General features: G+C 40.3%; 1 protein-coding gene and 1 long non-coding RNA gene across 5 annotated transcripts in view; one reads left to right on the top strand and one right to left on the bottom strand.

Moving 5' to 3' along the window:
- Positions 1–1,578, bottom strand: part of PPP2R3B (protein phosphatase 2 regulatory subunit B''beta) — a 53,422-nt gene extending 51,844 nt beyond the window's left edge. The window contains exon 1 of the mRNA XM_005228699.4: positions 1,214–1,578. Coding sequence (XP_005228756.1) covers positions 1,214–1,561 — 348 coding nt within the window. The 5' untranslated portion in view covers positions 1,562–1,578. The remainder of the gene's footprint in view (positions 1–1,213) is intronic.
- A 942-nt stretch (positions 1,579–2,520) lies between these two features.
- LOC114013013 (uncharacterized) lies at positions 2,521–27,518 on the top strand. 4 transcript variants are annotated; one of them, XR_003555846.2, is made up of 6 exons: positions 3,523–4,057; positions 5,645–5,711; positions 15,319–15,381; positions 19,576–23,925; positions 25,500–25,625; positions 25,972–27,518. It is a non-coding gene; the product is annotated as an uncharacterized LOC114013013 (long non-coding RNA). The 4 variants fall into 4 exon arrangements; XR_008746747.1 differs by adding an exon at positions 11,970–12,067 and having other exon boundaries at positions 25,500–27,518; XR_008746746.1 differs by lacking the exon at positions 3,523–4,057 and adding an exon at positions 2,521–3,384 and having other exon boundaries at positions 25,500–27,518.
- The last annotated feature ends 208 nt before the right edge of the window (positions 27,519–27,726 follow it).

The raw sequence follows: 27,726 nt of genomic DNA, 5'->3' as shown, positions 1-27,726 counted from the left end.
GATGCAGGTTGGGGGCAGGGGTGTTATCCTTGCACAGAGGGCATTGTCTATTGTAAATCAAGACCTCCTTACAAAGGAAGCACCGAGTGTACCATGCAGTACCAAAACAATTACTTTATTAATATGCAGATTCAGTGGAGCCAAATTTGAGTCTTGTACTAACAATAGTGCCTAGCATCATTAGACAAAGGAATATCTGCAGTCAAGGCAGTATGTTATAAAAGTAACACTACAGACAAACACAGGGGCTTACACTTAACCACAATGGGATTGTATTTATCAGTAGAAGGGCCTGTTACTGAAAGCATAGCATCTGAAGCATCAACACCTGGTTTGGGTTACCCCTGGCAAAAGTGAACAAAAGGTACCCAGTGCCTGCAATCCATTTAGTGAACTAAATAGACTTTGTAAACTACCACATCTGATAGAATGCTAGAGGTTTCTTTTAATATAAAGTGTGAGATTTATTTTGCGAATGACACCAGCTTAGTCATGGCTATCTGACTATGTATCCCAAGTTCTGGCTTTTACAATTATTTCTTTCATTCTCTGACTCTAAATATGGGTCCTCCCCCACACTGGACACTGCTCAGTGGACGCAAGGACATTACAAAAACTACTTTTTAATTATAAGGCTATTTCTGGCTTTTCCACCACTTCTAGTTTGTTCATGCCTGTTAAGAAATGCAAGAATACAGATACTAGCCCTAACCTTACTGCGCAGGACAGGCAATAATGCAGAAAGCAAGAAGCATTTATTATGACTTTTCTTTACCTAAGCTGCACACACCGAAGCAAACACAACATGTAAACTAGTTCCAAAGATCAGTGTTGCATGATGTTTGCAATTATAAGAAAACCAGGGTAGATACACCAAATATGAGCTGTACTAGATAATGGAATTTTTAAGATGCCTTCCACTCTGCAGTTTTAAAGGGCAATATTTCTCTTGACAGAAAAAATACTGGAAATAGAAAACAATTCATTTTTCACTGTGCCAGACACGTATGGCTGCAAGAGATGCAAGGAGCCAAGTAGCCGTTAGTGCTAATGCCACAAAAACATAGACGTTTTATGTTCAGTACTACTGCTTCACTCCATTCCCGACACCTCCTGTGGGGCAATAAATTACTTGCATAATTTGCCAATACCACAAACACAAAACTCACTTCCATTTAAACAAATATGTCTAGTAAGTAAGAAACAAACTTACTACTCTGGTTCCTGAGGGTCGACGTGTTGCTCTAATGTTAGAAACGTTCCTTGGGCTGGCTGGAGTTGCCAGTGGAAGAGTAGTAGAAAGTTGTGGAGGACTAAAAGACATCAAAGGCAACCTGGTATCTCCTAACACACACTGCTTGGGATTGGAATTTTTACTAGCGAACCTCTCATTTTTACCATTTCCTGAATCTTCATTGCCAATCTCAAATCTCTCCTCATTCTTGATGCTTCTCAAGCAGTCCTTTAGTGTCAGCTGAGTTGCAGGCTGACTCAACCAGCACAAAAAAAGTTCATCCACCTTCATTTTCAGTACAGGTTGCAGAACGCTCCCAGGTGACATTTTCTACTTTTTCTGTTGGACCAAATTCAAAATAAAGGTTTGGCAATTATCTACTTATTCCACTTGACTTTAAGTGTTTCACAGACTCCAGGGTTCCTGTTAAGAAAAATATTATTATTTAATCGTACAGTTTTAGCAAAGTGTTGCTATTTATTCCCTCAAGAAACCAACAGGAGTTGTGACATACACACTACCATGTGACTACAACATTTTGTAAGTATAAGCCATTAATCAGCCACAATCAAATCCAAGGGATAATTTCTTTTTAAAGAATACTGTTTAAATGATGGAGACTGGTCAGAGGCTGCACATAGACTTTCTCAAAACACTATCTAACAAATGTTCTCCCAGAACACGTGTTAAAAACCACACTTATGACAAACCACCTTGAAAAGACTCACAATCAAACCTGCTAGGAAATAAATGTTTCGGTAGTTTAGGGAAAGCCTTGGTAATAATAGAATCAAGATTTAAGAAGCAAACCTTTCAGTCAAGGGTTTTAGAGCTAAGGCTGAAGGCTCAAATTTCATTCTGAAGTCTGTGCTTCTGATTTAAAATCTTGCATTGCATACTGCAGTGCAAGATGCATTCCCATATGAGGGATACCGAACTGAATTCCCAGAGATCCTTCCTCAGGATTTGATTTGCCTGCCCACTCGGTGTCACACAGTCATTTGGTATTTTAAGAACTGATCTATTTGACATTTGCTTTTATTGTGGGGGGTTTTTTTGTTTGTTTTTTTTTTTTTAAAGGGAATATGAAATGCACCATGATTCAAGAATTGGGATCATACAATTTCAGGTTCAGTTGCTCACCTTAAACAAAGAGTAAGTTTTTTTTAGAGAACTAAATCCTGAGAACAGAACCCAAGTTACTGTTGGCATCTCTGCTATCAAATTACCTCATGATCTGATACAGTTTAACTAAGCCTTGTACTTCTGCCTCATTTAAAAAAAAACAAACCACTTTATAAATATTTCATGTAGAAGGCAAAGATATGCAAATACCTTGCTGAAAAAGCCTTAAAATAAGCACTCAGATTTGGAAAGGCGCAACACCTAGCAAACAAACGTACTATTAAAATTAAAGCTCTGCCTTCATCCCCGGGCAGAACTATAAACTTTTTAATACTGCACCGGATAAATATTTTAAACTTTCGTGTCTAATAACCTAACGGTCAAGTTATTCGGTTGCTGAAACTGAAGGTCAAGTTGTTTCACTGGTCTTTGGGCCCAACACCCCCACAGCGCTCCCCGCGCAGCACGGGCCGGGCCTGGCCGGAGCGCACCGCCCCGCCGCCGGGCCGGGAGGGGCTGGTCAGGATAGGAAGGCCTCCCGCCGGCCGCCCAAAAGCGGCGGGCACGGAGCCGGTCGCGGGCACAATGCACGGCAGCAGCGACCGCCTCTGCGCCGGAGCCACCCCCGCGGGGCGGACGGTTCCGGAGGAAGGGCGGCCCGGAGCGGCAGCGCCGCAGGGGCCGGGGCGGGCAGAGGGCGGCACCGTCCCGGGAGCGGTGAGGGACCCGCCGCCGCCACACACTTGCTCGCCGGGGAAGGGGCTGGGTGGCGGGCGGCGCCGTCCCTTCCCGCCCAGCAGCTGAGGCGCCGCGGCCCCGCGCCCCCTGAGCGACGGGCACGACGGGTCACGCGCCACGCGGGAACCGGCCGCAACCACTCACCCACGCCGCGCAGCACCGCCCCACCCCTCCCCTCCCGCCGCTGCCTTCAAATCCGCACCTCCTTCCGGCCCGCCCCTCCCGCCGACACCTCGCGAGAACTCTCCCGTTCCGCCCCGCTGGAGACGCGCCGGGCGGTCACTATGGTAACGGAAGGGGCGGGGCGGGGGAGGGGCATGCGGCGCTTGCTGCGTGCGTCGTGGCGTCACGGCGGAGCGTTCCGGCGGTTTTACTACCGCCTCGTCGCCTGCTCTCCCAGCAGCCTTTGCGGCGGGCTGCTGGGGCGGTGTCGCTGTTAGCGGGGAGCGGGGGCTCGGGGGCGCGGGCCGCCTTCTCCCCACGGCGCTGGGGCGCTGCTGCGGCCAGGTCGGCCTCTGCCTCGCAGCCCCTCTCAGAGCCCAGCAGCAGCGCCGTGCCGTTAACTAGGGGCGGGCTGGGGGAGTGTGAAGTGCGCGGACCTCCTGCCCGGGGTAGTCAGTTACGAGACAGGTGGCCTGCTGTCCGGCTTGGGGCATGTGGGTTGGTGAGTTGCTGCAGTACCGCCTGCCTGTGTCACCGTGGTCCCAGGGCCTCTCCAGTGTATGGAATTTACAGGGTAGCTGTGACAGGACGGAATTTTCTGACGGGCGGCTCGCAGGTTGCTCCTCACTGGCTTTCTGCCAGGAGCTGGCAAAGTATGTGAGCTGGCAACAGCTGCTAAATGCTGTTAAAGAAATAAACAAAATGCTATTTTTACACAAGTGCTGTGGCTGCCGCTAATGTTACAGTATTACAAATCGCAGGATGAAAGGGGAAGTGGAGGCAGTAGCGAGTATGAAGGTAATTCACTCATTAAGAGAACTATGTGTGCCAATCTGTTTACAGCCACGTTTTGCATTGGGTAGCATACGCTGGTAACTTCTAGCCTCTGTGGGTGCTCCCGTGAGGCTCCATAGGTGCACTTGTCAATGGAGTGTTAGCTGAACCTTGCCCCACATAGTTCTTTTCCTTGGCATTTTGTCTAACACTGAGTAAGCTGTGTTTTTATGTCAGATGCTTGCTTCCACTACACTGTGTTTTCCTCATGTGGGTACATTTCACTTTTGCTTATTCATTTTATGTTATTCCGCTTCCTTTACTGCAAAAGACACTCCAGATGTGTGGTGTGTTGTTATCCACGGATCATTGGAATGTTACTACTGTGGAACTGAGGGAGTACCTGAGATGATACCATTTTGCATGTTACAGTGGTTTGAAGAGAAGGCCTAAAAATGCAGACAATAAAAATAGGATAAGTGAATGAAGGAATGGGCTTTCTTTCTCATTTCTGGGGCCTCAGAGGACATGGAGGTAAGAAAGGGCAGAGGAGAAGCAAAAGGTTAGACTCTGTGAGAGAGATCTGGTACAGTCAACACAATTATATTTTCATAATATTAAACACTATCATCTGGTAAGAAAAGTGTTATTCTTTTAAGTGTGTCAGAGGGCTTTGACTTACTACTGTAGACACTGAAACATGTTTTCACAAGTCTTACAATAAAATTCAGCATTCAAGAAAACCTATAGTGTGTTGAAAATTCTTGAGGGAGTCTCCATTTTTGAAGCAGAGTAGTTCTCTGTTTCCTGCCCATTGGTTGGTGAAGTTTAGAAAGTATGTTTTTAGAAAACTGAAGTGGACAAAATGGCATTATTTTAAACTGGAATAAAGCATTCAACATAACGCAGAGGAAGTAGATGGTAAATAGTGTGGAAGTAGCTTTAAAGCCAGGGAAAAGAAAACGAAAACACAGTGTTATGGATAGCAGCAAGATTTTTGGCCAAGAACTGAAGGGCTGAATTAAGAAGACTGATAGCACAGCCACAGACATGGAACAAAGGGGACTTTAAAAAAACATTTTGAATGCCTTTGAAGCATTCCTTAGTGATGGTGTAACCATCTGTTGATTGACATGTTGAAGACAGGTGGCAAGAAGGGGATCAGAGAGTGAGTTGACAGAGTTGTAGAGTTGGATATCATCTGCATAGAGATGATGCTCTTTGTTGAAGCTGGCAATGAGATCTCCCAGAGGAATATGAGAAATAAGAAAAAAGAAAAAAAAAATCAGAAAAACACACAGTTGCAGTATTCTCTTGTGCATGCTAGTGTATATTCAAAGCAATTCTAGTTCTGGCTTTATTAGAGTTTGTCATGATTAACATTGGTATGAGAGAGAAATCAATTCCATGTGTCTTCTGATAAAGCGCTTTGGGCATTATCACCAGGTTGTACTGATACTTGCAATTGACAGCGATATTTTGAACATGTCTCTAAATGAATCGGGTCTACTCCACACTGTATCTACTGCTAGGGATGTGTGTTTGTAGAGATATAGGAGCCCAAACTTGACCAAAAGTTGAAAAATACTTAAATTGAACCTCTTTGTTCAGATCTTCCACCAAGAATTGAAACTTGGAATTCCTTTCTGACCCCAATTTCCCTGGTTTTGCTGGCACGGTAAGTACAGAAGCTGCGCCTTTTCTATGTTGCTTTCAATGTATGGAAATCAGAAATCCTTTCTAGTATGTTACAATTTACGTGTAATGTACCTGCCTGGTTTAAGGATGGGCTCCTTTAAAAGTCCATTGAATAATTATTAAATATGAAAGTACTGAGTGTGCAATATCCGACTGATATCTGAAGATTAGAGCCATGGGGTCACACTTAGTATTGTAAAAGTTGCAGACTACATTTTAGGTAAGTCAGAGGTCTGTTTAACAAGTGCAGGAGAGTGGTGTATTGGTGTAACTCATGCCAATTAATAGGAGTGCTTGGACCTAACAACACAGTGCAGTGGAGTTAGTACTCCCAAGCAAGTATGTCCATGTAGCACAGTATCTCCCTCCATGTAGTGCGTGGAGGTACTAACCCTGCTGCAGAAACTGAAGAGCCACACTAGCTTCCAGTTCTTGTTGGCCCCGTTACATACAGCTCATTTCTGACTTTGTTTTACTGGTCTTGACATACAAGGTGATATTAGCAGTTCTGCTAATATACACTAATGGCTAAATGCCGAAGTCCTTCTTTGCCTTTATTTGTCATTGCTATGGTGACACAGGGCAGCAGTGTTCATTGGGAATATTCCTGTTTCCAACCAGCATTTTGCAGCGAGGCCTAGACTTCTTCCCTGATAACCTTGGATATGTACAACTTAGACATATGAGTATGTAAGAGGTGTTTCCACTCCCTCTGTACTTGGTGGGAGTAAAGCAGCATTTCTAAGGCCTGGTTAATTTTATCCTGAGGTAGACATCTAACCTAGGTTAGATGTATCCTGACTTAGTAGTGCCTGTTCCTCTCCACTAGTTAATAAGAATCTCAGTTAGTATCTGAGGTATACACAACATTTTCAAAGCCTAAAGTTAGGTAGGATAAATGTGTTTGCAGTATTACATTTATCTGGTTGCACAGGGTTGTGTTAGGTGTGGTCTCACCCAGTCTCAAAAGTAGTGTTGTCATTGTTCCAGAGTGTGAGGTTGAGGTGGAACATGTGCCTGAGATCAAAATGCAGTGCACTGCAGGATCTTTATAAGGCCTTTTTCTAGAGCTTTTCATGTGCCTGTCATATAGAGAACTACATTACATCCTTAGAACATTGCTTTAAGGAGAATATTTCGTTTTGATCAGGCTTCTTATAATGCTTTTGCTGACACATTTCACAAATTTCAAATTTAGGCATCTGAAGTTCAGTTCTAACCTATATATAATCACTAAAATAACTGTGTCCTGATTTGCTAATGTGCTAACTTAGTTGGAAGCAAGTGTGTTGAATATCTCTGACAAGCCGGTCACTTTTATTTAAGTCACTGCAATTGAAAGTTTTGGCCAGAAGGGATCACTGAGATTGCACTGCCAAGGTGATATTCCTTGTAAACCTGCTTATGGATGCAATCAGGGAGACTTCAGTAGAGTATAAATGTTGCTTTCCACTTAGTGAAAAGTAAAGTCTAGCATTTTGTCCCTCCAAAAAAAATTGCTTGTCCTGGTACTGTTTTGGAGGGGAATGGGGAGGACTTTGGGTGCCTTATGCATCCTCACTTAAACTGTAGGGAAAGGCTAAGAAAATGGTGATAACTGGGAATCCCTTAGACTATGCATCCATACCAGCTAAGCATGCCACTTCATCCTTTCTTGCAGCAGCTTACCAAAAATAGAGCTGAGATGGTGAACTACGGGTCATATGGCCTCCAGAAGTAGCATCATATGCAGACAAAAAAATGTCAGCAATGCTGACTTGATGCACATGTTCAGCAGCCAGCAATGTTTTCAGCAGAGCCCAATTCTGAGATGTGAGGCTTAAATTTTCTCCGTCTCCTACCACTTTGAGTTGGAATGCTGCAGTAATATATGATCTGGTTAATAGCTTGCTGCCCAGCTTCTTAAGAGCAAGTTGGAGGTATAATTACAAATTGCTTTGTAACTTGCCAGCTTGTGTCACAAGTAACAGGCATTTAAACATTTGGTACTCGCAAACACATTTCATCTCCTCCTTATTACACTGTGTAGTTAGAGTAAGGCCTTGTCACTGGCTCTCTCTTTACACGAGCAGTTGGTTTAATGTGGGAATATTTACATTTCTGCAAGAAAAAAAGTGAATATAAAATGCAGATACTGTAAGAGCAGGTGCACTACAAGCCAAAGGAGAAAATTGGTTCAGCAGTTGTTTGCCATCAAATTTAGATGAATTCCTATTGCATATCACTGCAGGGCTACCAATGAGCATTCCTTGTACATTTTACTGAATTGCTGTTGGTGTGGGTTTTTTCCACAGGGGGCTTGGATTGGGCAATGTTTACAGCAGTCCAGATGTGAAGGCTGGTTCCACGTTAAGTCACCCTGATCTTCTAATCCCAGGTTCACATACTTGTAGTGCTGTACTTTATCCGATGGTTTTATCTAGCATTGTATCCAGGTCACATGGAGTTTATGGAAAACTGCTTGAAATGCAGTCTCTAGGGTGGTGTTTAACAAGGTGTGCATGAGGATGTTTATGGGGTGTGAGAATGGGAGTCTATTTATTCTCCACATTGAGTGTTACTGAGCCCAATTCTCTTCTAACCTTGTCCTGGTGCAACCATTAAAGGGGAGAGGAGACTCTTGAGCTGTTTTGTTCAGCAGCCTGCAATGTCTGCCAGTTACTTGTCTGCTACCATACTGCAAACCATGCCCGGGTGCTTGGCTCTTGCATCTCCACCACCTGGCCAGGGCTCAGTCTGAAGAACTGAGACCTAAACTTGTTGTTTTGGGATAGAAAACACATTTCTCTGTGGTTCATCAGAGCAGTCTTCATCAGATTATCAAGGGGAAAGTGTAAGACAGATAGTGCCCGTACCCTGTTTCTACTTTGACAGTTCTAAAGAAATGTCAATCATGTAATGGGCAAGTACATTTTTATGACTTGGCACCCAGAGCTCTTTCTGAAATAATATGTATATTTCTAAGTGATGGCCTTTGAATGTCTATGTACATACATATATACATTAAATTAAAACTGCAGTAAACCACAGGATTATGCTAGCTACCAATGCTCTAATTAGCTTACTGAACTGGAAATAATTAACATAGTTAATCTTTGGGTTATAACACAATGAGAAGCACACACCTAATCAATCACATTTTTTAATTATTATCTGTTAAGTATCTGGTTGCTTGAGTAATATTTTACAACTTAGGTTAAATTCACCTTCTGCTCTTCAAAGCCAGTAGCAAAATTTTCAGTCTTCATAATGCTATGGGATCAGACACTTATGCTCAGGGGGTTTTAGCTCACCACTGCATTATTCCAGTTCCAAGATCTGATCTGCGATTTGACCGCTATTTTCATTCAGCAAATCTAAAAGATTAACTATTTCTAAATTTATGAGCTAATTAGTACACTAATACAAACCACATTTATAATTTCCCTGAGTTTGTTTAATCCTTCTTCATTACAGAAGTCAGTTCAGATGTCCATAAAAACTTATGGAAAAAAAAAAAGTATTTGTTTTCATTTTCATTAGGGAAAAGTGAAAATTCCAAAAGATTCTGGGCAGACAGAGCCACATTCTTTTGCTCTCATTAAAATCCTTTTAGTTGCAGTAGTTAGAGGAGGAAAATGCTGTGCAGCTCTAGGCATATGTCTGCAAGGTTGCCAACACCAATAATTTTATCACAAGTTTAATAAGATTTAGTGTTTTTCTTATAAAGCTCCAGCTCCAGAGTCCCATGATTATGAAATAATATTATCTTCCATTAAATGTGTATGTTAAAAAGAGCCCTTGTGGTTGCAAAGAAAGTCTTGGAAATATAAAATTAATGGCTCAAAAACTCTAATTAAAAAAAAAAGTATGAGCCCCAGATTAATTTCTTTAAAATCAAGCTTTTAGAAGCAATTGCAGATTTTCAGAAGTGTTTATTAATCTAAATATTGTGTTAGTAGTGGCACTAATTCCAGAAGTATTGGTCTTCAAGTATTTCTGTATAGAATCTGGTGCTACATTTTTTATATTCTTTTCCTACTCTAGAAATGTATTAAGACACAAAAAACTGACATGTTTTTGTGATTTAAATGCATCAGAGTGCTGAGACTTGGGGTTAAGAGTTGGTTACATATTTTAGATATTGGAGCCAGACAGCAATTCAGTCTAATAATGTGCTTGTCTACTATTTCCTGAAAATTTGCTGGTACATGACCCCTTATATGCATATATGTGACCCTACAACAAATTCTCTTATGTGGTGCCAAAAAATGGCATTAGCTTCAGCTGCTTTATTAAATTGCTACCCAAGCTGGCTTACAGTCACAGTGAACAAGACACGGCATAACAGCAACTAATGCCGTGGTGTGCCAGCTAACATGGGAACCTCAGCTCCCCTCCATGTTCATTGGGGTTAGCGTACAGAGGAAGAACAAAATCCCTTTGTAATGCCAGGCCAGTGTATTTTGCACACTGTCACAATGATATTTTGTCCTCTCTGAAGAAGGCACTGGAGGCGCACTACCAAATGGCTACCTTGAGCCAAGTTACTCCTTTTAAGAGCCCCCAACTCCCCCAGTTGTCAGTGAGACAGCATACCCAGCAGACAAGTAGTCTGGCTTTTAAGAAGCACTTATCAAATAGACTGCAGCTGTGATGGACTATACTGTTCCCAACTAAATATTCTGTCCCAGAGACAAGGTTAGAGAAATAGTCCCTGTAATTAATGTTTAGCTTTTAATATTATCAGCTGAAAAGAGAAGTGAATGTGACAGCAGTCAGCAACTGCCAAGATATAGATCCAATACTGGACTATTATGGAAATGAGAAAAGTGCAAGGCGAAAGAAGACAAAGCTTGCATAATGTCCCACATGATCCTGGGGAAAATAATTGAGGCTAAAGACTATAATTTGAATGTATGGGGAGCATTCACAGAGGCTAAATTTATCTGGGTGATGCAGACTTCTCTGTGTGTGAGCTGAGTTCCTGATCTGAACTGTCCTCCAGAAGAGCCTGTTGGTATCCCTTGGTTGTGAAAGTTCTCCTGTGGGGCTTAGTGTCCACAGGCTAATACAGCCTTTGGGAATAGTCCCCATGGTAACATGAAACCAGATTTTATTAGTATTTTAATGCTGCCGTTTCCTGACTTTTAAGTGCCTCCTCACGTAGCCTTACTGTCCTGACTCCATACCTAGCCCTTCTACAAGGAAGGACACTAAGAACTCTTCTTCTGAAAGGATAAAGATCTGAATGCAACTTTTTAACAAAATTAAAACATTTTTCTAATTTCCTTTTGTACTCTATTGTACAGATTTCAGTCATATATGTGTCCTACACTTTTTATATTCCCACAGAGGTGTTCACTAAAAAAGTTCCAAATAAATGTCAGCAGAAGTGAGTGCATGCAGCAAATGTTCTTAGTGTTCTGGACCCTGAAATGCAGCTAACATGTTAGTCAGAAGCGTGCGCTTCTGTACATTCAGTACTGTGTGCATTCAGTACAGAGTGCAAGCTTCTACTTGAATTATTTCAAGGTCACATGCTTAAATCCTGTTCTATGAAATCTTAAGTTCATTTTTGTGTTTCTGATTATGTAAGACACCCCACACTTTACTCCTTTGTGTATCTATTTGGTGTCTGTTCACTTTAACCTATAAAATAATGCATTTTAGTGACTTTATTCCTGCTAGTCCTGAAGAGGTAAGAGATCTGGGAACAGTAATTGGGCTCTATTTTCTTAGTCATCGGTGTACCTGTTTGTGGCTTCCGCTGCAGCGCTGCCCTTAATACACTGATGCTGTGTAATGTTTGGTTCCTAAATTGCTCTTGCAGGGTGAAATTGGAAAAATGCAATCTTTTTTTTTTAATCTGAGGGTTGACTGAAATTAATATATTTGTGTGGCTCTCTAGGTTCAGCTCTTCTCCCATGACTCTGCTGGTTGATCACATGTTACTGTTTTTGCTAGCATTCACCATTTCCTGCCAATGTTTCTTATTTTAGAAGAGTTAGTTCAATATTAAGAGCTTCTACTTTTAAATGTTTCTAATGTAGCCGTTATCCTTGATGGTCTGAGCACTTCCCCTCTTCCTGAGAGTGCTTCTGTGCATACTTTTTCCACATGCCTCATAGCCCATCTTTTTCCTTGGCTGTGAAACTGTACAAGCTGTTAAGGTAAACTCCATCGACAGGTTACTCACAGAAAATAAATGCACAGTGAGCACACCCAGCATCACACAGAGATCTCTGTTTCCTTGTAGGAAGCTTCAGTCTGTGTGCCATCCCTGTGAGCTGCTTGTGATGTGGAGGGAGGAAAAATGTTCTCCCCTGCTTGTGAAGGCCACGTCCCATCTGCCAGGTATGGGGAAGTTGCTCTGAAGGGGAGTTCCCCTTATCAGCCTGGCCCAGATAACAGCTGTGCACCAGGCACCTATGTGTGAGGCGAGAGCATAAACATGGAGGAGGCTTCCCCCTTCGCACAAGTTACAGTACAGTCAGGAAAGGCAGGCAAGGACTACATTTTTAACACAGTGCCCTAACATTTAGGTTGCTGTATTGCAATTCTAATTAAATGCTAGTGGTGCCTACAGTTAAGCATTCCTTGTGGCTTGAATATTCTAAATAAGTAGAAAAGACATAACTTTAATACAGTATTTAAAAACCAAACCGGGTAACTCCATGCATCTCTAGAAGGAAAAAAAGGAGCTGTTGATGAAGTTTTCAAACCAAACCATGTTTACACAGCATCATTATCTTCTTGTTTTCCTGGAGACATCTTGTCCAAGTGTCCAAGCATGCTGCATCAATATGTGGGGTTGAACTTCGAAAGCAGCAAGACAGTTTTCCAAAGTGAAACCAGTAGTCCTTTGGAAATAATGAGATACCTGATAATGTTACTTGACAAAACTTTTGGGGGTGGAAATGAAGCGTTACAGTAGTTTAGTATATCAAACTACTTGAAGTGATTAAAAAGGTTGTGTTTCTTTCTCTAAAAGCATTTTAAAACATATTAGAAGGCTTCAGTAGGCTAGCACTGAACAATGCAGGTACATACTGGAACAGACCTGGTTTTCCCCTAGTTTTGTATTCGTTCGTTTGAGTGCTCTTAGGAAGATGCCCGTACTTTCCCTCAGTGGTGTCTGCTTTTCACATTTTCTAACCTACATAAATTCTTAATGTTTTACTATACTTTTTGCAATGGAGATGTTATTGGTTAGGTAATAAGAAAAAGCCCCAGTTCTACCGTGTAATGTGCATTTTTTGCACCTTATGAGAATATTGAATAGACTTCATTATTTTTTTCAATACAAGTCTGAATTCTACCATTTGATTACCTGAACCAAAAGCATTTCAATTTGCCATCCATCACCCTGACCAGTGTAAAATGCTGAATATTCAGATTAAATTGGAACTTTTTTTCTATGAATAAGGAATTTGATTCAATTCTGTAATATACAGTGTCTCTGGGGAGAGGAAATTGAGCTGAAGGTCGCTGAAGGCAAGTGAGAAAATTGTATTATCCAAATACAAAATTCTTTTTCTTATCATCAAAACCTGAAATACAGCCATGGGGAATAAGGGGGTCAAGAGAGAATTCAATTAGAGATGAAAATGGAAAAGGTGCATTTTTCAACTTACCTTTCATTTTCCCAAACAAGTGGCAGCAGTGGGCTGTATGAGGACAATGAAATATTTGTCAAGCAGTTTCAACTTTTTTTTCCTTAAATATAAACCAGAAAACATTCTCAATCAGTTATAAAGAGATAGTAAAAGTCCATATGGACATGGAGTGTCCAGTTCTTCATAGCCGTAACCATTGCAGTTTTAGCTTATTAATCAGTAATGCAGGAGAGATAATGAATACGTAATTGCAACAATTTATATGGATAAAATTGTCTTGTAGGAAAGAACAATTCTCAAATATTTATAATCAGTTTGCCCTCTAGGACAGCTTGTGACAACAATTTCTGTTGTTTTCCCTCCTTAACTCATAATGTTAAATGATAAATGTTCAAAATAATTGTCAAAGCACGATGGTGTTATGCCATAAAAATGTTTGCTTTTCCCTTTATTTATATTAGTGTTTCTCTTTAAATTTTTTAGTTTATTTTTTAATTTTAGTGCAGATACCAAGAACTCAGAAAATAAACCAGATCCTGTCCAATGTAGCCACCTCTGAAACATTAGCGATTACAGATACAGGCTGTGATTTAGCAGAGTTGCTGTGCTTGCTCAGGTCTCAGCTGCATGACTGGTGTTGCTGCTGCCAGTACACCTGTGACTGCATGAGGTTTCCTCTTGTTAAAGGCATTTGAGCTAATGCTGAGGGTAAGGTTTAGAGAAGATTTCCAGTGAGATCCTTGAATGCTAATTTAGCAACTTCCTAAATTTAAGAAATTACATGGTGATTTAACAAATTGGCTTGAGGTAGCTCAGGAATTCTTATGCTGTGTTTGTGCTTTTCCATTTTGAATGCAGTCTTTTCCTAAACATTTGTTCTTCCAAAGACAAAATCACTGGTATTTATAGAAAACTTTCTGTATTTGGTAAGTGATTGTTTTTAGTAGTACCATTTATAATCTGTCTAGTTAGAATAGATGGTACCATATGCAACCAAACTTTCAAATATATTTTAATTCTAAGCAGCACCAGTTCTGAGCTGGATCCAGTATTGGCTAGAACTTCGTGAAACTTTTCTGTTATTCTTTGAGAAGTAATTTGAAAGTGTTACTCTTGAAGCCAAATGCAGTCATCTCTGACATTCAACCTGGAAAGCAAATCTCCAAACTAAGTGTAATAACATGAATCTGAACATTGCCTTTTTGGTGTATTTGTAATGCTGTGTAATAATTAAAAGCATGTTACATTGACTATGGAATTCTTCTGCCTTTCAACAAAATAGCCTCTTTTTAAAAAACCTGAAATTAGCAATCACAGCCTTCATTCTCTGTTGGTGCAAGGATTGTATGTACAGATGTGAAATTAGTCCTTTTGCTGCTTTGTGAGCATGTGCACTCAGTATTGTTAGGAAGCAGAAACAATGATGTGGTACTCGGTACATATTTGAACGTGTGTCAGAGTCCACAGAGATGAATTATTTTCCTCCAAATTCATAGGCCCTTTAGAACTCATGGCCTGAATCTGCCCCAAAGCAACCTTTTCTTGTTCCATGGGACAGAAATCTTAATTCTTGGATTTTGTTTGTAAAACAAAATGTTGGCATGTTTCATTTAAGTATAACAGGTTGTGTTAAAGACAATGAAATGAGCTGAAATTAAATTATTTCAGTGGGAATTCACTTTCTGTACATTTTTAAAGGTCTTGCTATGCACCTGCCTGTATTTTTAAGTGCCAGAACACCTATGTAAGCCTAGTGCCTAACAGATTCACTGGCTTTCAGTGGAAGTGAAAGGGCTTTTCTGTTCAGATGGGATGGCAAGATTGGGGTCTTTGTAAAATAAAATTCCTACTAGATGGATCAGAAGTGTCTGCATGTTACTTACATAGAGATTTGAATAATTTTAATTTTTTTGAAAAGTGACAAAGAGTTTTATATTTCAAGTCTAATGAAATAAGACTTACTTTAATTTTCTTTTCAACCTATCACAGGAACAAGAATTTCATCCACGGTTGGTGAATTTTTCAAAGTGAACGAAAAAGGACATTACATAGGTAAGATTATTCAGTCTGGTTCTATTTAAATCTACTGAACTTCCTTCTATTTGACAAAATGTAAAATTAATGTTTTTGGAATCTGGGGACTTCAATAACCTAAGAAAATTAAAAAATAAAGGGAGTTTTACTGAACTGAAATGAAATAGGATGTTAGAAAAAAATCAGCCTCTGGTAAAAGGAAAGGAAGAAAAATGATAAAGAGAAATCACATTGACAGAAACCTCAAACATTATGGAAACAAGTAGGTCAAAAGAGTTGTTCAGAACAATATACCTTTGGAGTATATATTATCAAAAGCACCATTAATTCTTTAGGCAGAAATACACCTGAGATCAAACAAATGCAAATTTATAGCTAACTGTTAAACAACTACTTGGATGATGGGAACAAAAAGAAAATATATACAATGCAGAAAATTAAACCAAGTGATTATTAAAATTAAAATAAATTATATAAAATAATATCAAAATAAATATAAAAAAAAATAAGTGCACTTGATGTTTCAAAGCAAACTTATGCCTCAGTGTTTGGGAATAAATTTTCATGGGGTAGGCCTTCTGTAGAAATTTGATGATTAAGTCCTAAGATCTGGGAAAGGGAAGTAAAACCTGGACTGTAGAGAGGAGATTCATTTTTTTAACTAACTTGGAAGGACTGTGGACTGCTGGAAAATAGCAAAATAGAGGTCATGCAGTAAAACATCAGTGAGGCAGAGATGAGTGTTAAGCAGAACTACACATATATTGTGAATGCGTCGAGATATAATAGAAGACTTTCCTTTCCCTTCAGAGGTATCACCTTAAGAACAGAGGGGCCAGGAGGTACAGGCAACAAAGAAGGATGAGGGTTATACGAAGGGCCTATGGGTGATTTGCACTGTGTGTCTTTTGTAAGATGCTGGAGATCCTCAGCTCTGAGCTGAACTCAAAGGGAGCTGAGGCCAGGTACCAGCTTGCGCTTGCAAGGCCAAACCAAGGATGCAGAAGGCCAGAGGTAAACAGTTAAAGGCCATGCATGTGCGTGTCAGCTTAATGCAAGCAAATCACTTAAATGGTAAAACACTGCTTGAAAGTGCAGCCTAATGACTGCTGCATAGTAGGGTGAAGGAAATACGTCATTTAGATAAGATACTGGCCTACCTAAATACTTTTGGGAAGACCTTTTAAATATAAACCCCTTTTTTCCACATAGTGTTAAGATTATGACATCAAGCATTCAATAGTCAGGAGTTCCCAACGGGCAAGGCAGTAAGCTCAGCCCTATTGTATTTCACCATGGGAAAAATACTACACAGATGGAACAGGAAGACAAGGTACTTGGCTAGAGCAGCATGCCAGTGTGGAATTCCACGTCCCTGAGGTCCTGGGCTGGCATCATTAGAGCCAAATTGCAGCAAGGCTTGTATGCTGGCGAAGGGATGGTGCACATTTTACCACTCCGCATCATGGATGGCAGCCAAGGGGATGAGCCAGCCTCCTTGGAGTTATTCGAGCTCCCACCTTGTCCCCTGTGGTTGTGCCCCTGGAGAAGTGAGGGAACGGAGGTTAAAAAGTATCAAAAAAGTCCCTGTCCCTCATATGACCCCTGCTGGACTCAAGGAAAATAAGCATGAAATGCTTAATAGTAGGGGACTGCCCTTTCTAATGCTGTTCTTAAATTTGCTGCTGTTTTACCAAGATATTTAGAAAACTCCACAAAGAGAAGACATACTTTTGGAGAGGGACAGCTGGAGGGAGCTCACTTGAGTAGGTGATATTTTTTTTATGACTGTGCCAGCCCATACATATCTTTTGTTCCTTCTGAAGTTTCCAACGTTAGCATCTTACAAATACTGTCGGTTTTGTGGGTCATGGTATGCTGACCAAAGGATCCATTCTGGCTCCCATCAATACTGCTGGAAGTAGTCATCTCTGACATTAAGGGGCCATGGTCTTAGCTAGCAGCATGCCGTTGTGTACACCTCAGGTATAAGGGAATTTCCTACACACATGTCAACAACACAGTTTCTGAAGAGTCAAGTGTGCAAATGGTGTAAAGTGTTAACAGACCACTTAGTGGAAAAAGGGCCTGCCCACAGAACTGTGATGTGAAATGTAAGAAGAGTGCATCAGTTATCTCAGTATATTTTAGATCAGAATCTAAGTGAGATGTTGAACACCCTCAGCTATCAAGGATCTCAGTGAAGCTTGATGTTGCAGCTAGCAGGATACTGCTTTAGTAGGACCAATAGAGATGCAGGTGTAGTAAAAGACAGTTTCATTCAGTAAAATGTAAGTGGAATAAAAGCAGGCAGAGACTGCCAGAACTGGGTAGCCATACTCCCTGGAATTGTTTCTTCCATTTAATAGAAATTTACAGAGTGGCAGCCCCCTCCCTTCAACAGTTTCCTCCTCCATTTTTATAACTCTACAATACAAGGGAAATGTCTTAATGTGAATATGACTCTGTTCCTTTTATTTATAAGAATAAAACACTTCTCTTTCAGCTGCAGAGCTGTTATTGCAACAGTAAACAAGAAAAGAGTGATCAATTTTAAACTGATAAACAGTGAAAATTTTCAGTGGGTAGAATAAGTTATGTTGAGGAAAGCCAGCACTTGTGTTTATTGATCTTTTCTAATGAAAAGTAAACTCACAAAGCATTGTTTATTAGCTTTTTTTATTAACAACAAAGTGCATAATGTGGTATGCACATATGGCATATTGATAGTTAAATCTGAACTTGTTCTCTCCTGTACATGAATATGTACACATGTACTAATTGTTTCACATACAGAAACAGCTGAAAAGCCCGGAGAGAGCCTGGCTCCAGCAGAGCTTTTCCTGTGTACTTTTGTTGTCTGTTGGATCATAGGCTTTATTAAAATATGGTCATCATTTGGTAAAATTCTCAAGCACAATTTGTCCAAGAGGTGGCTTTGCATAAGTGCAGAGTGTAATGATTAGCTTGCCATCAGGGAGAAAGAAATAAACCTAAAAAGATAAACCAAATCATGTAATTGAGTTACATAAGTGTATTACAGTATAATCGTTCTTAGAAAGTATATCAGATTGGTACATATAGAATTTCCACACTTAATAATTTCTTTTGGTACCTGGGTCTTACAAAGGGAGAAGAAACACATTTCCTTCTTCTCTGCTTCACAAGCAAGAAAGAACCAAAGCAGACTCCTCTTAGGCCGTACCTTTTATTTACCACAATCTGATTGCCAAAGACACAGTTCAGCTGAGAGTAGTACGTATGCGTGATGAAGGACTGGCTAGCCTTTCCTGATGGGAAGGGAGATTCTGGTTGGAGAAAGTGAACAGGAAAAATCAAGTAGCAGGTGAAAACTCTTGGGTTTTGAGCTTTAGATGATGTTGTACAGGGTAGGACTTTCAAAGCATCTTCTTGGGACATAAAAAGTGTAAGTAGACCAAACCCATACTGGTGGGTCCATAGTCAAGTACAAAGGCTTACTGTGGGCATGTTACTGCTAGATGTAGAAAGGAAAAGCCTATTAGGCTTTGGGAAACTTTCTTATATTCTCTAATAACCATGTTGTTTTCTGCTGAAGAAAGATCATGAAAATTACATTGCTAGAGGTGTGCACAGGGATTCCTCAGTAGTAACTCTGTGCAGTTCATCAACTAAAGCCTCCCTTCCTACTATCCCCGAAGGCTGAAACACAGTCAATTGAACGGGCTTTTATATGAACAGGGCATAAAACACCCATCAGCTGGTATGCTACTGATACAATTTTAAATGTTTTGCTTAAAAATACATAACTGTGAATATTGAACTCCTTTGACAACTCCTCTGAGGATGCGTAAGGAAGCCTCAAATTCATTTGTTCTAAATAACTTAAGATGTAAAGGATCTGTGTGTGTTACCGTGGTACCTGTTCCTCCTCATGCTGTAGAAACAAGATGGGATACTTCTAGCCATATTAAAGGAGTGAAGCAGTAGTCCTTGTCTAGAGTCTCTGAAGTCTTCTCAGGTGAATTTTATTTTGGAAGGGAATTAAGAACATTATTTTCCATTTCGCATGAATCTTCATTTCTTAACACAGGTGGAAACTTGTATTAACCTCACATACAACCTGATCTCAGTTGCAAGACAGCTCTTCCAAAATGTTTCTCTAAGAAAAATATCAAGAATTTTCTGTTACTGCTGCAGCTAAAGGATCTATTTTGTTTCCCTACCTTGCAGGAGCTGGTGTAACTGGCACATACCTAATCCTGTCTTTTAGGAAATGGGAACAACGAGAACATACAAAAGGGAAAGGATTTTTGTGCTGCTTCTCCTCTTCGGCACCTGCACATGCTGGAGGCTGTGCACATATTGTGTCTCCCGTACTGCCGCTGCAGTGACTCTAAGTCATATTTGTAGCGATATGTTATGTCATCAGCACTACAAAATTCCTGAACATTTACTGGAAATATTAGACTTGCTCTTTCTGTATTTGAACTTATAAATTGCATCACAAAGTATGAGGAGAAGACTTGCAACTGTATTTGCAGCTGTAAATTAAGAAAAATATGTGTATATCCATGTTATCTATCCACTGAAGGAAGAAAACCCTCTCTCCTTAATCAAAACCAATGCATCAGGTAGATATCTCTCTTTCTCAAATGATAATGACATGGTATAAATATTCTTCTATGATATAAAAAGGCATGTGCCTGCCTCTCTGTCTCCTTGTAACATTTCACCACCTTTTTCATTCACTTAAAATGTGTAGTAATTTCCAAATCACAGGGGAAATTTGGTATTATTTGGGATGGGCTAGGCAGAGTTAAAATTAGCAATTCCAATCTGTTGCTTTAATTATTTTCTGTTTAACAGAAACTTCAGCCTTCCAGCGACTAGTGAGGCAGTAACAAGTGTGTACTCTCGTGACTGACTGACTGTGCCTCTAGTTTTTGTTGCTGTTTTCAAGGTAGTTGAAGAAGCAATATATTTATGGCAGATCAGGTAAATGATATGTCAGAGCACATAAAGCTGTCTTATACAAGCATTCATAAAAGACTTTTCTCCCAGTAACAAATGGCATCTATGTCTCTTACAGCAGAGTATATCTTACTCTGAATATCTAAATGAAACCTGCGATTGTGCAGAGGAAAGATTTTTGAATGGTACAGAGGTCTGGACTATTTTTTTCTCCTGAAGTACAGTGCTGCCTCAGTGGGCTGCTGAAGCAGTGTTTTCCTTTCATTTTGCACTATTTCATAATACAACTATAAAAGGGAGTGTAACAACATTCTTGCATCATAAATGCTTCCTGTAATGTAATGCATATGAAGTCTAGTCTATAAAATTGCTATGAAACAAGAAATCTAGATTTCAGCAAAAATAAAACGGGTATTTATGTGGAAGGCTTGTTGTCATTCTGTGTCCTTTGTTGTTGCTGGTGGCAGCTCAGAGGTTGACTATATTCATTGTCACTGGTATGCAGTACTGACAAGTCTGCCTGATCCTGTACCCTTACGGTAAGTGCAGATTTAGGCAGCCAGAGCTGAAAAAGCAAACCAGTGTTTTATTTAACACGTCATTAAAATGACATTTCTGTTGTCTATATATTAGTGACTATGAAACAATGGTCTTGATGTTTTTAATTAGTTTCACATAAACAACACTGATAAACAGAAATAAATGCAGTTTATGGAATAGGTCAGTAAACTGCATATACAACAGGGATTGCTGTTAGGAGTAGCAGGTGTTCCTGGTCAGTGGTTCCTGGTATAAGCTGGTTTCATTTACACAGACATTTGTGACAGGAATGTCCATACTTCTGAATGTCAGAAACTGTTGCTCGTGAAATATTACTACGTGAAAGTCAAGTAACATATCTTCTTTGATTTTTGCCTTTTTGGTCCATCTGTTTTATCATGTAAGAAGGTAATAGAGTTATGTGTATCCCCCCTGCTTCTAACTGCATTGTGCTGTAAGGCAGAATAAAATACTGTAAATATGGTTGTAAATAGTTTCTCAGCATTTTTGTTGGCTTCTTCCAGGGCTAGGAGAAAGAACTGACACTCACTGGGGAACTAGTAATCTTCCATTTTCCATGTGGCAAAACTCTCAATGTCATAGTGGTTTTAGTTCAATTTTTGAGCAGAAATGTTATCACATACATATCTGTCTCACAAACCAGGGAGCAAGTTTTGTCATTCCTAGAGCTTGTACAAGTTAGTGTAATATCTAGCATAGGTGATTTTATATTTGTAGGAACAGAAAACTTGTTCCTGATCACTTGACCTAAGTAAAACAAAGGTGTGCATTATACAGGGCTGTGCAGTCTTAGCATGAGGCCATGGAAGAGGTAAGAGGGCAAAGGGGAAAAAAGCCATCAAAGATATATCATAAATTAATAAACCACATGTCTGTGTCTCCAGATGTTATTGCAAGGCTAACACCCCCACCCATGTCATGGTATTAGTATCTATTGATTCTTGTGATGGTGAGAGTGACAGAAATAGTGCACTGAAAATGAAGACAGCCAGAAAACAACATGTTTAAAAGCAGCATTGGGCTGATGGAGGAAGAAAATTCAGATGCCAAAGTTTATATCCTTAAATGCAGCAGAAACGGACACACTTTTCTTTCTCACACATACATTGTACTTGGCAAATACCAGAGCAAGCTGCCTTTTTCCCTTATTTGAACCGGAATGAGGGTTCTTGCTGGTAAACTGAATGCTTTGCTGAAGGTAAGAGACAGAGAAGCTCTTAACGTTGGCCTGCTGTAGTGCAAGAGAACAGCTCTGTCGATATCTTGGTTTCCTGTGGGCTGCATTCACTGAAGAAGGGAGTGGGATACATGTGGTCGGTGTTTGAAATGCAAACATGGCACAACAGTGCCTTGGATTCCTTTGATGTCCACCTGAGACTGAAAGGTTTGGGAAGCTTGGCTGGTGCATCTGTCCCTTCATGTGCTTCCAAGAGCCTGGCTCAGGACTTCTCACACACTGAAACAGTCCCTGAGGTGTCCTCTCCCTGGAATTGTTCTGATCAAAAGTCCAGTTTTGTGTGTCCAAAGGAGGGCGAGGAGATTCTTGTTCAGTTATTTTCATGTTATCCTCACAAGGTTGTCTTATCTAAAGGAGCAGGTGTAAAACAGGGCTTGAAGCCTGGCCTAACTCCAATGGCTGACCAGCTGGGAAATGCAGAGTGATCCTGGGCTTAGGGCAATCCAGTACAACGGCAACGCAGGAGAGGGGACAGCATGTTGAGTAAGTTAAAGTAACTTCTGTTTGTAAATTTAGCACTGTGCACATGAAGGAGAAGCAAGTATTTTGCCAGGTGCTGAAGAACTGGAAAGGATTTGTTGTAGAGATACCATAGTTACTACTGTATGCAGAGCTGGAGCTGTATGGGCTGGCAGGAGTTTGGCAGCAGGTAGCTGGCAGCCAGAAGAGGACTCTACGTTACCTACATGTCAGTTTTTGCCAACACCTCCAACTGAACCCCAAAACTGGTTTTCAACAACGTTGCCAGCCTATAAAGGTAACACCAGTCCAGAGCCAGTAGCCACTAGTTCAGCAAAATAGCTCCCAGTTAGTCCCAAAACACAGAATTCCCAGAACTTGGTACCTCTGTCTGTGCATGTCTTGCAGCTGATTTCTCTACCCTTGACATCACTTACTGTCATTGTTTGCTTTTGCTTATTATCTCCTGGAATGTCTATTTACCTGCCTGTTCTCATATGAACAGTGATCTGTTTGGCTTGGGTCTCCAAGGGCTGTGACAAGTGGTGCTTGTACATCATTCAGTTAGTCTTCCTCATTTGCTGAGAACACATTTCTCACTCTTTTCTTTCTGCTCATAGAAATGTACATATATTTCATAGATAGCTGAGTACACTTAGCCCTGGGTCATATATAGGCCTTCATTTCTCTGGTTCTCTTTTTTTGTAAGAAATACCTTCAGCAGGGATTATTTGATGCTTTTGTTTTTACATATTTTTTGTCTCAAATCTCTAAATCTCTTTCCAACACTCATTTAAACTTTAAAAAAGTGGAATAACATGCAAGAGTTGATCAGATAACATAATTTCTGTAGTGCAGCTGTGCATACCTGGTAGTCTTGATATTCAATTCCAGTTAACAGGTTTTCCTGCAGCCAGGGGATACTTCAGTGAAAGGAATTCTCTTGCAACAACTGCAAACCAAAAAAAAAAAAAAAAAAGTCTCAACAATAAGTAATTGGGGTGACCTTGAGGAGTATTTTCACATGTTAGTTAACTTTTTATCTATTTTTTCCCCACTTAGACTGTCACGAAGCAGAGGAATAAGAACTTAATAGATTATAGACAACATGTACAAGCAGTTTGTGTTTTCCTACAGTCCATCTTTCTGCTGCGCTTGTGTGAGTGGTGTTTGGTCTCAGCAGAGAAACAGTAATTTCACCAGCTCCTGTGGGCCCAATTGCAGCCTGAAGCCAATTTGTGCATCTTCAGTGGAGCTCATGTGGTCTGAATCAGGGATGGCAGAAGCAGCAGCCTCCTCTTCCTGTTTCTGAGCAAAAGATGAATGAGTGTGGTACCAGATGAAAGGCAGTGGTGAGTCTAATGGAATCAGTTTATGGGGAAACCTCCACCCAAATGAATTTTATCTGTCTCCCAGCTACAAACGAAATTCATTTGTTTTGACTTCCTGACAGATTCAAATGTGTCAAAACATTAGGGTCATGGAAGTGTTTGTTTTGCATCAACAACTGCATTTTTAGTGGCACGCTGCTTTAAGTCAGTGGATTTCAAACAGATTTTGTATTGAAGTTTGGGACAGAGTTGAGCCCAATTTTCAAAAAGAGGATTGTGTGTGATCAGATTTATATGGCTGGTCAGTAGCTAGAAATTAATGTTTGAGCATCTCTGGATGTTATCTGGGAAACTGAAAAAGCGATTAAGTGTTTGGAAAGACATTTAAGGGAAGAAAATAAAATCAAATACAAAATAAAGGTTTTAGGAATTCATTGATATGAGGGAAGAAAAGTGGAAAGATGTTTGAGGAAACTGCAGTAGAATGAGATGATACTGCTTAGAGAAGAGGAGAATTAAACTGAATAAAGTTAAAATCAGCCAGATAACCCCAAAACCTTCATCATTAAAGCAATTTCTTTACCTAGGTCATAGGGTGCAAGTACTAGGCCTTTTCCCTCTATTACCAAGAAATGCATTCCTTTAAATTTGGCTGAGATAAAGGTGTGCTAAATGAAAGCCTTGAGTCAACTCAAGAGTGTCAGGTTTGGTCTTACAGCTTTTTATCATTTTTCAGATGCCAATATTATGTTTTTCTGTAAAGGCAGGCTGCCAGAATGATGGTGCTTCTTAAGGAAAACGTTAGGACATTTTTATACATTATCTGTGAAAATGATAACATAATTTAGAAGGACAAGCAGTAAATCTGGATATATTGTAGGTGTTTGCCCATCAAATGCAAACTGCACGTTGGTATTGCATAACATTTCTAGCATATATCAATTAAATGCAAGATGAAAGAGAAATGCAAGACCAGCAGTTGAGTTAGGTGCTCCTATTCATGAGTGGTGTTTGTGTAATGGCTAGTGGCAAGAATTCATATATCTTTGTTTTGCTTACTTGTGTTTGAACGTGTATGTAACTACAGCTTGTTTCATAGACGAATACTGCTAAAAGTTGTGGTATTTTACCTGTGCACTTTTGGTTCCATTAAGGTGCGAAATCTAGAGCTCTAAGGGCAACTTGAAAAACATTTTTGTTTGGGGATACTAATTATCCAGATTTGCCGTGTGTATAATTTATAAAAGTACATATGTTCAAAGTGCTTCAACTACACTGTCTGTTCGTGGACATGTGTATTTATAGCATAGAATTAGTACCTCATGTCTCGAATACCATACAAAAATTTTTCACTTTGAAAGCATTTCATTTAAAGAAAGCTTGTCTTAAAACATAATACAAGTGGTGTACTCGTAGCAACTTTACTTAGTCTCCATAATGTATATAAATGCCTTTACACTTAGGGGTGTGATTTTTTTATATATTGGGATGTTATGATACATTACATTCAGCTATCTAGGTCATATCATATTAGTAATTTATTTTTAATAGGTTTAAAAAGAGTCTGAGCGTTTGGTGTATACATTTTTCCCCAGGTAAAAAGCCGAATGGCTATGCAGATACCTGATGGATCTGTTGGTTGTCATGGCAGTCGGTGCAAAGGAGCAGAGCTATCCCAGCCCCATGCTGGGGGAATTAAAAATGAAAATGAGAAAGATTAGGTAATTTAATGTTGATTTTTCTTATGACTTCTACTTCCTTTGAGAAAAACAAATACAATATTTTAATGAGAAAAAATATATCTCGGATACTGTTGGTATTTGGACATGTCAGCATTTTGCGTGACAGGTTATTTCTAGCTTGACCGCATTTCTGTTTATAAACCATCATTAGAGGTTTATAACGGAAGGAGATGATGCTCCAGGTGATGGGTGCATACTGCCTATATTGATACTCCTTAGAAACTAGCCAAATTTAACTTGGATATGTAAATAAGATTCTGTCAATACACTATGGTGTATTACTGTCTGCCTGCCTGACCCCTTTCTGTGACTTCCTTCCCCCCAGCACAATCGTCCAAAGCATCGCCAGGAACTGCTCCTCCCCTGTATCCAGCGCTGCATGGCATGTGCAGTCCATAGGGTGCTCCAGCCCTCCTGACCTGCCTGCCTTTGGGCCATGGCCGCAGCTTGAACCAGGCACCACACTCGGCACATTGTTATTTCCAACCTAAGCATAGATGCCATGGAAGCCTCCCAGCTGGCAATCAGGTCCCAATCCAGAAGGACTTCCACCTTTCAGAAGTTCTCTGTTTTGTCTTCTGGCCCTGAACTAATTTTTTGGATACCTGCTATCCAAAACAGCAGTTCTCACATATGTGTAGGAACCAGATTGCTGTCTTGACGTCAGATCGTAGAACAAATAGAGAAGAAATGGGCTAGTCCAGGAGCAATCAAATTTTTTGACATCTTCATATGGCTAAAAGCCACCGGCACCTTTCCCTCTCTGTGCCCACCACCGTTGCCCCAGAGGGTACTCCTGCTGGGACTTCTTGTCTCCCACACACCTAACTACTGCCTATCTACACACCTACCTCTTAGAACTCCTCAAACCACATCTCTTTTCCTGCACCATCGCTGCAGATACCTTGGGCCTCCTTCTCCATCCCATCTTCCCTAGGCACTGGGAATTTTCTGTTCTGTCTCAATGATCTCCATAGGTCCCTGTGCCACAGAAGCTGCATCCTGCAAGACTGCCAGCACCATGGAGGCTCCAAACCTGCTGGTACCACAGCTAAGGTCATCTTACAGATTTGCCATGACTTTCCCCCCTCCTCCTTGTAATTTGGGAACTACATGCAGAGGTTTGGGTTTTACCCAAATACACTGTACTGCACTGGGTGCTTGCAGTCCCATAACTGGGAGAAATCTGACCATGCTGAGTGGGAAATATAAAGTTCCCACAGGATCCTGAGAGAAGATGAGTGCTCCATAGCTTTCCATGGGTGACAGTTACTTTAAGTGATAATTCTGATATTCCACCCTGTGGTGTGAGAAGGTTCAGAGGCGTACCGTACAACAGATACTCACTTGGGCAGAAGATGGTGAAGTAGGCGGGTTTAAGGCCTCACACACTGATGGGAGTCTTACATTCTTACATCCTGGTCACTAGACTCCAGATATTTTTAAATAATCTGTGGACGGTGAATTAGAGTCAAAGAATATGGAAACAGGAATATTGGTGGTTTGACTACAACATTCTTACAGCCTAAATCTGCTCTGCAGTGCAAGAACATAAAAACATTAAGTGGTAACAAATGTTGATTTGACTCATCTCCAGATTACCAGCAGCATGATCCTACAGGATTTCCTCTTCCCCAGGTGCATTTGCAAATGTGTATTTACATTTATGCAATAGAATTCAGTGACAAGAATGATCTGAAATGAAATTATGAAATGCATTACTTGGAACAGTCAGCTGCAGAAGGGAAACCGAGTAAGCAGAGAACAATCTATCCAGGATGCTGCCAGGCTGGGCTGCAAAAAAATGACAATCTATATTCATTAGAGATATTTAATAATTTTCTAAAAAACTAAATGTAAAAAATATCTCAAGTCAGGAAATATGAACCTTATTATTGATTAAGCACTTGAAAAGGAATTTTTCTCAATAAAGGAAACCGTATTTTCTACTCACTCTTTTTCTCTTGTGTTTTCATTAAGCAATTTAATATGTTTGAATCTTACTTTATGTTGTATTTCCTCTTTATTACTTTATATTACATCTCTCTGTTCACAGATTGAATGATATAATGCCCAGCTA

Source organism: Falco peregrinus, chromosome 4 (genome assembly GCF_023634155.1).
Source record: "Falco peregrinus isolate bFalPer1 chromosome 4, bFalPer1.pri, whole genome shotgun sequence".
In the NCBI taxonomy this organism is placed as follows: domain Eukaryota; kingdom Metazoa; phylum Chordata; class Aves; order Falconiformes; family Falconidae; genus Falco; species Falco peregrinus.
Note: the sequence above shows the minus strand (reverse complement) of the source record. Positions and strands in the feature narration are given on the sequence as shown.